The 15,189-nt window shown below is 40.9% G+C and overlaps 1 protein-coding gene across 2 annotated transcripts in view; it reads right to left on the minus strand.

Annotated features, from left to right (window-relative positions):
• The window catches only part of LOC119658848 (chitin synthase chs-2), a 49,388-nt gene that overhangs the window by 14,873 nt on the left and 19,326 nt on the right, over nt 1-15,189 (minus strand). For both annotated transcript variants that reach the window (XM_038066597.1, XM_038066596.1), the window contains exons 2-4: nt 9,302-9,430; nt 8,793-9,036; nt 52-1,284 (exon numbers count right to left, since the gene is read on the minus strand). In XM_038066597.1, the coding sequence (XP_037922525.1) occupies nt 52-1,284; nt 8,793-9,036; nt 9,302-9,411 (1,587 nt within the window). In that variant the 5' untranslated portion in view covers nt 9,412-9,430. The remainder of the gene's footprint in view (nt 1-51; nt 1,285-8,792; nt 9,037-9,301; nt 9,431-15,189) is intronic.

Consider the following 15,189-nt stretch of genomic DNA (forward strand, 5'->3'; position numbering starts at 1 on the left):
AAGAAAAAAGTTGATAAGAAATCTTTTATCAAACAGAGTAAGATTCCTTACCTCTGTTTTTACATCTGCCTGATCATCTCTTCTGCGGTTTAAAGCCATCGACTGATCAATCAAGATTCCGGTATACATTGGACTAACAAACAATTTCTCGGTGGTGGCCAAACGTTCACATTTCGGCGTCCAGATATGCAACGTTATCCAGGTTTGCGATAATAGCCACAAAAGCCAAGCCCAAGCCATTTGGCGGGTAATAAAATCTCCCAAACGGAACACGGGTGGACTTTCGAAGAACAAATAGTCAGGAATTACACCGTGGAAGAAACAAGGATCACCACTTCGGATGCCACAAGCGGCAATAAGGAAAGACACAACGACAGGGATCGTTAGGTTGACCGGGAAAGCATAACTGAATCCTTGAATCAAAATCTTGCAAGCAAATTTTCCGAAAATATAACAGCAATAGGCGGCCAAAATTTCGATCAAAAGGACATAGACAACAGTGTTGTAATCGGCATCGATGTCTACTGAGTCTCCTACTTGGGCAGCGTTTATCAGATCGGGAAGGTTTTGTTGAGCTGCTACAGAAACTTCCTCGATTGTGATTTTGTGGTCTCCAAATGCAGTACCAAAAAGCCCGAATAAGCTGGCAGGATCGTCTCCACGGAACCAAAGGCAAAGCATTGTCAGACAAACGAATAACATTATCTTCCATACAGGCATAAACATATTAATGAAGTATCTGTTGTATTTCATCTCCTCTTTAACACGTCCCATTGCTCTAACAAGTCCAAAAGAAGATTGCTGACAAACATAGTTCTCCCACCATCCACAGGACGTACATATAGTTGCGACTGGAATCAACCACAATATCGGCCGATTTTCGAGCAGTGGCCATACAACAAATCCGGTAACTTGTGCTGCTACTGCCACAATATCGATAATTGACTTGACGGCACGTTTGCTTTCCTTTGAAGTTCTGGCAAACAGTCCAAAAAGTCCAGGAACGAAACATACACAATTAGTTAACATGGCTCCTTGGATAGCATCCAATTCTGGCAGGACGATGAGCATTAGTAAAGCTAGTCCGGTTACATGTAAAGTTTCCATAAGTGTGACAAAAAAGAAGTGTGACGACGTGGGAGCGACGCTAGTTTTGAAAAACCAAATACGAACTGAACGGATCATGGTTCCGATTTCAGGTACTGCGTACGCTATAATGATTGCCCAAAGCCATGCTATACGCTCCTCTTCGGGTAATTGAACGACAAATTGCTTATCCCGACCCTAAAAACAAGGAAAAAAAGTTTTGAAATTATTGCAAGGTTATTAGAGGATATAATTTGAGTATATTACAGAAAATCATTTGGTACTACACAATTGGTCTGGGGCTAAATATAAATAATTTTTTTGAAGCCGAGCCAAATATTGTGCTGAAGTCCAGCATATTTGGTGCTGTTTCAGAAAAACTGTTTGATTGATTTATGATAAGGATTCTACCGGTATTCACGCCCAAGGTAGACGCCGAGGGGTAAAAATTAAACCGAAAGTTCGGATCCGAGGTGAAAGTTATTTGGCCCCATATTATCCCTTTATTTGGTTAAAATTTTGAAAATACTCCAGGCCTAAAAGATTCCTGCCATCTTCGCGTTTTTCCCGTTAGGCTTAGTGCATATAATATAATAATAAAAGGAACAATTTTCAACATCACTAGGCCTACACTGTACATTGTGTGTGCAGGGCCTTAGAGAGAAAGTCGGGACCCGGGGTGAAAATTGTGCCGAAAATGGGGTCCGAGGTGAAAGTTATACGAGTCTGGGGGAGAAATTACGCGGGTCTCCATAAAATCCCGTTTTCCATGGAAATTTTATTCCGGGCCCGGGGGGAATCCCCCCTTCCCAATCGCCCTCTCGTCAGGCCTTTGTGTTTGGTATTGTGATTCTCCCGATTTTCTTTACGTTTCATTTATATTTAGAATATATCAGTGATGTTGTTGGCCTGTTATTTTCTCTAGGTCTAGTTATGTCAAATTTGAGTGAAAATGTTATTTTTCTTAGCTATGTACTGGTGATGTTAGGCTGGAGATAGTTGAGCCTCTTTTCCTCGAATTCTGACCCTGATCTTAATGCTGGAAACTTAGAAGCTTATTGCCGACTTGCACCAGACTCAAATGGTATCCGACTAGAGATTCGATCGGGTAGCAAGGGAAATGGGAAAACGCCTAGGAGAAGGAGTGTGTTGATTGTCGCTGATACCTCCAATCGCGGGAAACAACTATTTCGACTCTACTACTACTATAATAATACTTCGACCATGGGTGAGGCGGCACGGTTTTTGAAAAAAGTTATCTATTGTTTGGTTCAGGATGGCTCGTGACCCTTAACTTAACTGCCAGTTAGGGTCACGATGGTGCCACGAGGGTCTCAGCTGTTTTCCCAGCTTCTCTGTTTTTATTAATTTTTAAACCCGGCATATAGGATACTTTCTCTTCAATTGATCTGATATTAAAGTAAGAGAACTGAAGGTACTCTTAATCTAAAAATATCACCTTCCCTGGTCAACTAGGACGTAAACCTTGGCAAATTTTTCATGAAAATGGTTCGGAATCATGTTTTTTCTGTGATTTGACGAGAAGTAAGCAACCAACATTTGACACTGTTACTAAACGGATGGTGAACCATAGTCTAAAGGGTGGCCTATGCCCCGAATGAAACTATACCTAGTTTTAAATTAAATTTTCGTCGATTTTACATAATTGAAGAGGTCGCTGCAATAAAAATGATTCGACAATTCTATTAGAACAGTACGACCCCAAATGGATTCACACTCAAGACTTCCAGAATCCCATAAAAACCCTGAATGTCTAAACTACGCGATTCCAACCAGCCTTTTTGTTTTCAGTAGAGACTGAAACGTGCTTTCTTAACGCTCTCTCTACGAGAACCCATAGAAAATCTTTACGGCCTATCTCTTGGAAATATAACTGACTTTTATAGTTCTAAAATAAAAGAGTCTTATTGGTATTTTCGGACCATTTTCATCTAGTTTAGAGTCGCCGGTAACTCTCATATGATATTTTTTGATTTCCAAAAAGTTGGATCCAATTTCGTCGTGGAGACTTTGTGAACCTCTGATTGTTTGGGAACCATTTTTAAGCTCTATGATTTGAAGAAAATTTCAAATCGTATTGTTTGTCAATTCTTCAGCCTTACTCTATTCTCTAGACTAGTAGTATTATTCCATTAAGGACTGTTGAATTCTGCATCTGGATTTTCACTAGGCACTAGTGGCGACAACTGATATTTTCCTTAATATGAACTTTTTGAAACTGAAAAGTTGCATGTTTAGAAGCTGCGGTCGAGGGTTACTCCCGGTGATTGAAGTACAATGTCCATGTACAGTATGTGCTTGATTCCCGACCTTTATTAGTAGGAAATCTCAGTAGCTTTGATTCGATATCTTGGACTGATTGTATATTTAGATTCAGTGTTGTGGGCAGCATTCTGAAAAGTTTCTAAAGCTAACAAGGATGCTGGCAACAGAAAGACCAATACGAAAACTGAAAATCGGTTTACATGCGTGTGCAGTTGTACAGATGTTCAGCAAAAAGTAAATCACATATGTTCAATATATTCACCAGCATAAACTCAACTGATCTTGAAGACGTTACGACATTTTTCTAGAAATCAAAGAAATGCTTAGACCCTGATCTTTTTCTCGTTTTATTTTTGTGGTTGTCTACTTCATCCCCCCGATTTTCTACTGTCTACTTTGTCAGATGTCTACCAGGTTCCTCAGTTCTCCTCGAAAGTATACCTACTCCAACTCTTTTTGTTTACGGTATGACATTTATTATGGGGTAATGTTTTTATTAGCTTAGGGATATCGAATTGGTGGACCTCGGCGCAAAACCGGGATGTCTGGAGTTCCTTATTAAGGTAGGCCTAGACCAGATACCGGTTGTTGCGCCGTTGATGATGATGAATGTTTTTATTCATCCTGATTTACGGATAGAATGCCGAGCCCTCTTGCGGAAACCATAGTTCCAACACTTAGGCCTTAAGTAGACTCACGGTGCTATCTCATCAGCTTTAAACACACACAAATATCCATGACCGTAGCCGAAAATCGAAAACGGAGTATAAAGTCAGGACTGCGAACTGACGTATGTTTTAGTTACTATTGTTTGGGCTATCTTTACTCCATGCTAAAAATCGCAGAACCAATTCATCTTCGGGGTTTTATTTTTTTTCTCTTATCTTCTTCCTTATTTTTGGGCTACAGGAGTTGTTGCTCCGGAGAGAATTTAGTCTCTCGATTCCAATGGTTTACTGCGCAGCTCATCCGGATTTCCTATGAAACCCGCATTTTCTGCTTCTCCCGCTGATAAAGTGACCCGGTTTGGGTTTGATTTAACATATATATATACTCCCTCGTGGTTAAAAATGTTCTTCTTTTACGTTGAAACTCTGCAGACATCAAAGAACTTGCTCTATTCTGTAGATATATCGAACGCATTATTCATTACAAGTCACTAGTTTGTCGAGCATATGCATCACAAAGCTTTAATCGGAAATCTAGGAAGCGTTGTCTCAGTAGGACATCAAAGCTTATATCGCCCGCTGTCGCGCTATCTCAACACCAACATTAAGCTAAGTTTATTTCACGCCGAATTTCTCTCTGTGCTATGTATTATATGGAAGCAGCATATGGAAAGTTACCGATACCGATAGATACAAATTGTCCCACTAAAATTCCCAAATCCCAATCAAGAGGGAGGAATGCACAACGTTAAATTGCTGTTTGGAAACGATACATCTTTAATTCAGAACCAAGTCAATTAACACCTGGCAGATGATGATCCTGGATAAACGATTAGGAGTGGGTAGCAATCTTAATACATCAGACTGGCATCTCATGGAAATAATTTTGACAGGGCAAAGCTGAAACGTCTGGAGAGACTGGTTGAGCGTCGTTCATGAGAACCTCGTATTAATTAAATGAACATCAACATTATCACCACCGTGGAAAGTCCTTTTGGTCTGCTCTTCATTCTTTGGATTCACAGATAAAGGGCGTAGCTCTAAAAGATGAGTACGCAATGGGGCTATTCGTGGACATTGAAGAGGCCTTTGATTCTGCGTCTTTCCAAAACTATTGTGATGCTGCAAGAGAGTGTCGATGAAACTTTAATTAAGTGGATCTGTGCAATACTCACGGAGAGATTGTTGTGTGATGCAGCGGATGTTGCCCGCTCTCTGCAACAGAAGTAACGAAACGTTGGCCCCAAGGAGGTATGCTATCGCCACTTTGGTGGAGCATGTTGATGGACTTATCACCATACGAACTACAAAGTATGCCAATACACGTCAACGGTATTTAGAAATATACAAAGCGCCGTTGATTTGATAATAGTTGGTGCCTCAAGCATGGGATTTCAGTAAATCCAAATAAAACCACCATAGTATGAATTACAAGATGGAGGAAACTGAATAGTCTTGGCTTTCCATAGATGCAGGACAGAGTTCTCTAGCTCTCCGAAGAAGTGAAATATCTGGGAGTTATTTTGAATAAAAGGCTTCTTTGGAACAAAGAAGTAAAGACGAAACGAGCCCTCAAAGCTTACAGGCTGGGAGAGATCCTTTGAAGTCTTAGGTCGGGAAAAGATATGCGAGAAAATGTGGCACAAGTTTTCTCACCAAAGTAGATGAACCTCATCCGGATCACGAGACCAAAGGAAAAGAAGGTGCTCAACAAGTGCGCAGCGGACTTAAAATAAATGAAGATTGTCACGATAATATCTCCAAGGACGTTAAAAATGGTATAATGGAGATGGGGAACCTCTGAATCTTAACAAATAGCATTGAAACTTATGGAAAACTGGTGAAGATAAGTCGAGTAGTGCAAAACGCGGTACCGACAACTGATAAAAGAAGACGAGGTAAAAATATATATGATAGCCAAACTGTCTTAAGAGCGTTGAAAAAAGATAAAAATAAAACAAAAATAGCATAAGTTGTACAAAAAATGCAAAGCTACAATCAACTACAATAGCATTAGCAGTATCAAAAGAAAAGGGAGGGTAAGCTATGGCCAACGGCTCTTCTAATCAAGCTGAACAATGGAGATATTTTGTACAAATTCTCCATATTGGGATAGATGTCAAATTTACCTGATAGATTCGAGTTGACATTGATATTTATCGAACTTGGTTCGAAAAATGATAACAAGAATATATTCAATGAGACGGTGCAAGGCATAGAGGGGGTAAAACAGTTATTTCCTGCCTCGAATCCGCATTCATCTTGAAATAATAAAATTGCACTGTCTTGTGGGTAAGAAAGAGGTAGAGGAAACAACGTACCGCGACGGTAGCCAACTTCATGGTTGGAGTCACACCTTCAGAGTGTAGAAACTGACTCCCGTTATTAACCCCGAGGAACATTTGGAGGTTTCAGGGAATGGTGGTTCCGACCCATAGTTTCCAAGTGCTGGGTCTACGGGGGTGGCCAGTCTATATGTTAAGCCAATATTTGCTCGTAGCAAATATTGTGCCTTTTGCAAGGAACGTGGCATGCAGAGAGAAAACATAACATTACTGGTTCGGCAACTCAAACTATTGTACTGTTGAGCTAATTGCCCCCGATGATTTTAAAATATTGCTTGGAAGACAGAAAAGAGGTAATATATCGTGGTGTCATCGAAAAGCACAATTTTCATCTCGGTATCACCGATGGAGAAAGTGATCCATGATGCTGAGGTAAATGCAAGGGGTACGATTCTCTTTAAGTCCACCCAACTACTGGCGTATGCTGACGATATCGACATCATGGAAAGAACGACCCGAGACATACAAACTGCCTTCATATCGAGCAATAATAAAGGCAAGACACAATATATGGTGGCAACGTCAGCACCGAAAACCAACCAACCAACAACATCAAACCGTACTGGTTAAACAGGAAGCATAAAGATAAGAGACTACAACTTTGAGACCGTTGATAATTTCTCCTATCTAGGGTCGAAAATCGGAACCGATAACAGCTACGATGATGAAATCCGCGCACGGTTGTTCCCAGTCAACAGAGCCTATTTCAGCTTACAAAAACTGTTCCGCTCGAAATATCTCACCATAGGGTCAAAGCTCTTACTGTACAAGACAGTGATCTTGCCAGTCCTCATGTATTCCTCGGAGACTTGGGTTCTTAGCAAGAAGAATTGCGAACTCTTGGCCGCGTTCGAGAGAAGAATCCTCCGAAGAATTTTCGGCGCCCTACTTGAGGATGAACGTTTCCGCAGCGTACATAACGACGAAATCTATGAGCGATTCCATGCCGTCAGATTGTGGAGAAAATCCGGCTCAATAGGTTACGGTGGGCGGGTCACTTAATCCGTATGGATGTGGATTATCCAGCCCGGAAAGTCTATAAGGGCAATATCTATGGTAGAAAAAGAACACGAAGCAGACCTTGGTTGAGATGGAGGGATAGCGTAGGTCAGAACGCCAAACAGCTTTTAGGGATATTGAATTGGTGGACCTTGACGCAAAACCGGGATGTCTGGAGTTCCTTATTAAGGCAGGCCTAGACGGGATACCGGTTGTTGCGCCGTTGATGATCACTGATGATACTAAGAAAATAAGTCAAAGATGTGGGCCTTACTTTGAAGAGGGAATTCACCATTATCATTATTATCATTAACAGCGTAACAACCGGCCATAATGTCGGTCATAAATTTCGTCGTTATGTAGGCTATAGAATCGTCCATTTTCATGAAGGGGGATTCTTTGGAGGATATTTCTCTCGAACGCGGCCAAAAGTTCGCAATTTTTCTTACTAAAATTCAACTCCGAGGAATACATGAGGATTGGCGAGATCATTGTCTTGTACAGTAAGAGCCTTAACCCTATGATGAGACGTTTCGAGCGGAACAGTTTTTGTAAGCTGAAGTAAGCTCTGTTGGCTGTCAACAATCGGATTTCATCATCGTAACTGTTATCGGTTGCGAATGTCGAAACTAATTTTCGAAATGACAATACAAAGGTGCAATAAAGATACCTACACAGTCCAGCTCACAATCAAAATCAAACAAAATGTCAGATACTGTCGAGAGAAGTAGGCAAGATATTGTCATCATGGTTCACTAGCTCATTTAGGGCACCTGAGTGAGGAAAGGATGATCGAAGACAACAAGCCGTGTTACGAAACTTATTGGGGTTCCTTGCGCATTTGCATTTCTTATAAAATATGCGGAAATGTCTCGCAAAACAAAATCAAACCTTTTGCAAACTATCCGTCCATCGGTTGACTCTACACCCTCAATCTCACTTCCCTGCAGTAACACCGTATCTTCCTTGATATGTGTAGCCTTTTCAAATTCTGTAATTGCTTTATAGATTGCTCTACCAATTCTGATATTATTTTCCGCACTGCCTCTCATAATTCACGTAGTATGGACATTTTTGAAGTACCCTTCGCGACATCTACTTTTACTCGTCAATACCGAGGTTATGCCGGTCCTACAACGCCCTACAGCGTGGGTCCTTTGACGCTGTCTCGTTCTTTAGCCTTGAGCGTAAGGTAACACATTTACTTGCTCGTCCATCTGAGGACAATATGCAACAAGAATTTGTTTTCTGTATACTGTCTTAATTAAATAAATAAATAATCCTCTTGCCTCTATTTGTCATGTTATTTGTACGAATGAAAGTAGTATACCTTCAGACCTTATAATCGTAGAGTACCAAATGATTTATGACCTAAAAAATCCGGATATTGAAAGTACAGTTTACTTACTAAATCCTTATTGCAATATGGTATTTTCCTATCATTTCGAAGTTGTGACGTCATAAATAAAACACAGCCTTTTGATACAACTCCTCCAGCTAATACTATAATAAATGTTATAAGATAAGCGAAAACTTTCAGTATTTTCACGGTGAGTTCAAGACATGCTTGATTGGCAGTGGAACCACTTTCGATTTTAACCGGTGGATCACGAAATACATCCCAGCCTTTTGTCTCTTGTATTGTTCGTTGGCTGCGCATATGCAAATAAAAAAGAAAAAAAAAGGAAATTCACATTAATGTACGCAAATTATTCAGTTTTTCTATATAAAGTATATATATATCGAATTTAAATGACATAATAATTCCGTGATAATGCTTCCCCAAATTTATTAGATAATTTTGCATTCATCTGATTTGCTTCGCCCGTGGCATTTTCGAATTTTTGCATAATCGCAGACTTGGAATTTTTTCCACTTCTAAATGATGATATAAAAATAAATTATTATCATCCTCACCTTCCGCCATAAATATCCTGGGTTAGTGGGGCACTTTCATCGTCTGTGAAATTTTCATCGCTGTCTTCAGCTCCGGGCGGAGCCAGAGGTCGATGCCTTATGGCAGACATGACCCTAGCCTAAGGTGACCTGAAAAATAATAAAATAAAATTGAATAAAGCGCACAATGAATAACTAAATTGAGTACCGATTTGAAGGTATTTTAATTTATTTATTACTTTTCGAACCATGTCTAAATGACTTTCTCATAATAAATTTAAAAAGCCCAAGGCAAGTAGGTATGCATTCTGCAAACCAAAATGTACAATATTTTATGTTTCTTTAGGTCATTAGGTACCTTTCTGATAAACTGATAACATGGGCCCAAAATGTAGGTATCCCTTACATAATATTTATATGCATTAAACGCGCTTAATCACCCTTTTCCGAAAGATACCCTCAAATATTTGGACCTTTCTTGAACATGAATAATTTGGGAAATTTCACACATGAGTCAATCTGCTTTATTGGACCGGTAATCATCAATTAGTACTACTTCACCGCATGATGTTAATTTACAGAGAAAGCTCATGCTCTTGACCGCAGCGGCTTTGTTTATGATTCACCATTGTTGAAATATAAAGTGAGTCTGCGAGGTTTCTTGCTGATTAGCTTGTAGTGTTTTAAATATATTATCAGCGTTGAGGTCTTAAATAAACCTAACATCACATTGATTGATTAAAAAATGTCGTTGATTAGTTGAAAGGTGTCATCGCTGTTCCGATGCTGTGGAAAAGTCACTCAGAGCTAGGACCGAAAAAAAACCCTCACCTTCATTCGATGCTTTTGGATTGCTCACCTCAAGCCCAAAAAACTCGTCAGTAACTGAGTATGTCTTCAGGTCTTCATTGAAGAGATAGTGACGGGGGCACGCAACTTTACTGTGCATCTGGGATTTTCTTTTTGGTGGTGATGTGAATGGCAGTATAGGCCACAGGGCAAAAGCGTCGATTGTTATCCACGATGGAGCCCAATACCTGGGAAATGCTTGCTAGTCACTGAGCGTTCTTTCTTAACGAAAAGCTACAGATGAAGATTGATGAAGGTGAGTTTCCCGGGTCTAAAAACTGAGTTAACTTCAACATGAGAGGCTTGTTAGGACTGACAACCCTACATGGCAAACAAATGCTACGAAGCCCCAGAAGGAGTCTTGGACTGGACTGACAACAAAACGATGGACCCGGTAACAGGCGCAACAACTAGCCGGTACTCTATCCCAATATAAGGCTGATGTCACTCCATTGTAAGAGACCCGCTGAGCAGGGATCGGTGTCCTTGAAATGAGCGACTGTATCATATATTATAGCGACCACCCAGTCAACCATGTGTTTAGAATAGGTTTTCAGTTAATCAGGCAAAAAAAAATGAAACCTGCAGTTATCAGTTGTAAAAACATAAACGAACAGTTATATACTCTGCGCTTGAGAAACAAACTTCGACTCAAACGCGTTATTAATGTTCACGCCCTTACAAAGAAGACTTCTGAGTTGGATATGGATACCTTCTAGGAATCAATGGAACGAGCCCTCGAAACCTGTCTCAGGTATGATATTTAAATCATACTCGAAGATTTTAACAGCCAAATAGGGACGGAACTCGCATTTATTCGATATTATTATATAGCTTGCATAAAGTTACTAATGACATCGGACAACAGAATATCCAACTAACAGTGTTAAGACGGGACTACTGTCACCTAAATGGACCAAGCGTTAATTGAAGAATGTATACAGGGACCAATACAGACTCGAGTTCGATTAATGGCAATATCTCAAATGCAGCGACCGAAAATAAAACACTCATAAAAGAGGGAAGTAGATGCCACAATAATTGAAACTACCATAGGTCGTAGAAGTGAAGCATCAACAAATGGCCATCATAACCATTTGGAGAATGTTATCATTGGTAACATATTTGGATCCAGCCGCAAACAAAGTAAAGACGACTGACTTGATAATGATTGTAAACTAGCAAGGGAACTGGAGAATTGTGCATACCAGCCAACGCACAAATTTCAAAGAACGTGGGTACGCGGAGAGCCTTACTATCAACACCGTTGCGCGGTGAAGCAACTCCGGGCGAACCAACAAATCTGTCACCTCAAGAAGTACATGGACCAACCAAATCAGAGGCGCGAGTTTTACCAATAAGTCAGTAAGATGTAGCCACGTCTCGATAGTCATCCTGCCGAGATAAAGAGGGAAATTCTCCGATAGCCTGACCATTTTAATGAACTGTTCAATAACCGAAAGCGGTGAGTAGAAATCTCGGTAACCGAAGATGGCGAGAATAGTAAATCGGTAGGAAGCAATGGAATTACAATTGAACTAGTTAACATAGTGGCGACCAACCATACCAAGAAGTTCACGAACTTATGCTCAATGGCCGGAACAACGAATCGTTGTTTGATGGCAGGCAACGAGGCATTATCTGTTTCATACATAAACAAGGAGATATTACTTTTGATCTTGTTGGTCCGGATGTATAGGACACCATTAGCTCATACCAAAGAGGCTTCACTCCAGCTGAATTAGCAGTACATTTTTTTCTCTGCGTACCAATCGCTGAAAAACTATTGGCTTATGGACATCAGCCAAGATACAAATTTTCACGGCCAGATAAAAGCAGCTGGATTACTCTTGACACCTTTCGGCATCGACAATCGTTCAAGACAAGGGGATGCTCTATAATGCATCCGTTTCAACCTAGCCTTGGAAAAAAGTGGCTCATGATCTTGATATAAATCCTTTTTAAGTCCACCTAACTACTAGAATCTTCTTTTTTTCAGACTTTATCCCGTTCACAAACGGGGTCAGTTCGTCGTGATCGGTTTCGCCACTTTATTTTATCAAATGCCTGATCTGGATCCAATCGCGAGGCTTTTAAATCCCTATCCAGCGTATCAAGCCAGCGTTGTTTCGGCCGGTCTTTTGGTCATTTACCATCAACTTCGATGTTTAGACCAATCTTGGCAAGGGAATTCTCATTAGGGCGAATTACGTGACCATACCATCGAACACACCTATCTTACAGTTTTTCCAAAATCGGTGCAACCACATATCGATCGCGGATCCTCATTTCGGATATGACTAAAACGTGTGACGCCACTAGTTCAACGGAACATCTTCGTCTTCATTACCGCAAGACGCCGTTCATTGTCTTTTATAGTCGGACAACACTCAAAACTCTCACTTAAGCGGCAGGACGGACGATATTGCGGTAAATTTTAGATTTGTGATGTTCGTTGATACGTAGCCTCAGATGTGGTTGCGACTCAGGGAGATTTGTTGTGTATAAGTGGAATTATATACAATAGGTGCCCGCCAGGGACATTTTATATAGATAAGGATTTGAAGAAAAAAATGTGGAAATTTCCTTGTAACTGGATAAGTGATGATTTAGTCTTATACTGAAAAGGTTTGCGAACTGACCGGAAATGTTGAACATTTTGCGCAGATAATAGGTGCATTGTTTAATATTGAACTCATTGGGCAAGCAAATCAAGAGATCCTACTAGGCGAACTAGGTATAATATTACTGGGCGAAGCCATCACCCATATCCAAGCGCGTCTCGACGAACGGCCCGAGAATTAGCTACAATAATGCTAACAAAAAAATCAATCCAATTTGACAGCAAAGCAAAGATATTCCATAACAGAAAAAGATGAAAAAGAATACAATCTGGATTCGGTAGTAGCGAGTGCCTAAGACAGGCGCAATGTCAAAATTTGATTGATTGAAATCAACTCCAGCTACTATTTTGCCTCTCTAGATTTGCTCTAACACACTCCTCACAAATTAGAGCCGGAAATTCTAACTGGAGGTGGGTACCACAGAAGTTTTGAAAATTTTAAATCAGGCAGAAAACTAAAACTCCATTACCAAAGCAAGGCGAGACGCCTAGAATTACATTCCTCCATCGGGAAATTCTTATTGAAGAAACACTTAGGAGGAAAGAACTCGTGCAATAATATGGAGATTTTTTCGGTCTTTGAAACTCATTTTAATCAATAGAACCACTTGAAGGTAAAAAGAGATATGTTCTAGGGGAACAAATCCGGATGACAAGACTCACGTTGAAATTGGGACACTTATTAAATATCAGCTTAAAAACTTTTCTCTAAACAATTATTGTAAGAAATACCATCACGCTACACCTATTGGGATAATCGAGTTTAATGACGAAATAACCTTTTCAGCGATATGTTGCCGATATTGCAACGGTTTACTGATATTTTTGGCACTCTCTCCAATAAGTTTCTAGCTGTCATCAATTGTGGATCAAGAAAGGCAGACAACTTCTTGGCGCAGCCATTATGAACAAAATACTAAACGTTATTGATTGATTCACCTTTTTGGTGGGATATAGCGCGTCAACCACGCCTACGCACCATCGTTCGCGGTTACTGAAATCCGCTTCAGCTCCCTTCAGGACTTGCCGAGATACCTCTACCCCTCTTCCTCTGTTTCGCACTAGCTGTCTTTGGGGCGACCCACTCATCGGCCATCTTCGAAGAGTAGGTTCCACTGCATGGCTTAGCCAGCAATGAAATTGCCGCCCGTCCTTAGTATGTGACCATCTAGGTCCTTCCGATCACATCGCCCACGGGTGACAAGAATGTGCGCCGAACACGTTCGATGATACGACGTAGGCACGTGTTGGCGAAGGCTTAGAACTTTCGAGTGACGTGGATTGGTACCCACGATGTAGCATAAAATCTGGGAAATGCGTGCTGAGCTAACACCAACAACTCTACTATCAAACCCTATCTCCACCTCCACGGCGATGGGTAGAGCACTTTGATGAACCGCTCAACAACGAAACTATCGGTGAGTTGGAGAGTCTGCCAACTGAAGACGACGGACAAATGCTACCACCAGCAAGTATAGGAGAAACAGTCGGTGCAATCCATTGGCTTAGAAACCATAAGTCCCCAGAAACCAATGGAAATTACCGCCGAATTAGTAAAATATGGAGGCAACCAACTACACCAAGCGGTTCATCAACTGATGCACAAGTATGGGACAATGGGGGGACGAATCAATGCTTGACGACTGACAACGAGGCATTATCTGTCCCATACATAAAAAGGGAGATATCACACTGTGCAGCAATTATAGAGGTATCACGTTGCTGAGTACCATCTATAAGATATTCTCCGTAACCCTGCTAGGTCGGATAGCCTCATACGCCCCGAACATCATTGGCCCATACCGAAGAGGCTTCACTCCAGGCAAATCAGAAACAGTAACAGATCAGATTTTTTCTCTGTGGCAAGCGATGGAAAAACTGTTGGAATATGGACATCTTTTCATCGACTTTAAGCCCGCCTATGATAGTATAGCCAGGGTAAACCTGTACACGGCCATGAGAGAATTCGATATCCCGACGAAATTGATAAGACTGACTAGGCTGACCCTGACCAATGTGCGAGGCCAGATAAAAGCAGCAGGATCACTCTCAAGACCATTCGACATCAACAACGCTCTACGACAAGGGAATGCCCTACATGCATCCTCTTTAACCTGGCCCTCGAGAAAGTGATCCGTGATGCTGAGGTAAATGCAAGAGGTACGATCCTCTTTAAGTCCACCCAACTACTAGCCTATTCTGACGATATTGACATGATATCTGCCTTCATCCAGATCGAGCAGGCGGCCATTGAGGCGAGATCTTGGGCTGCACATCAATGAAGGCAAGACAAAATATATGGTAGCAACGTCACCAACGAAAACCAACCAACCAACAACATCTAACCGCACTGGTCAAACGAAAACCGTTGGAGACTACAACTTTGAGACCGTTGAAAATGTTTCCCATCTAGGGTCGAAAATCACAACCGATAACA

The sequence above is a fragment of the Hermetia illucens genome, chromosome 6 (genome assembly GCF_905115235.1).
Source record: "Hermetia illucens chromosome 6, iHerIll2.2.curated.20191125, whole genome shotgun sequence".
Classification (NCBI taxonomy): Eukaryota; Metazoa; Arthropoda; class Insecta; order Diptera; family Stratiomyidae; genus Hermetia; species Hermetia illucens.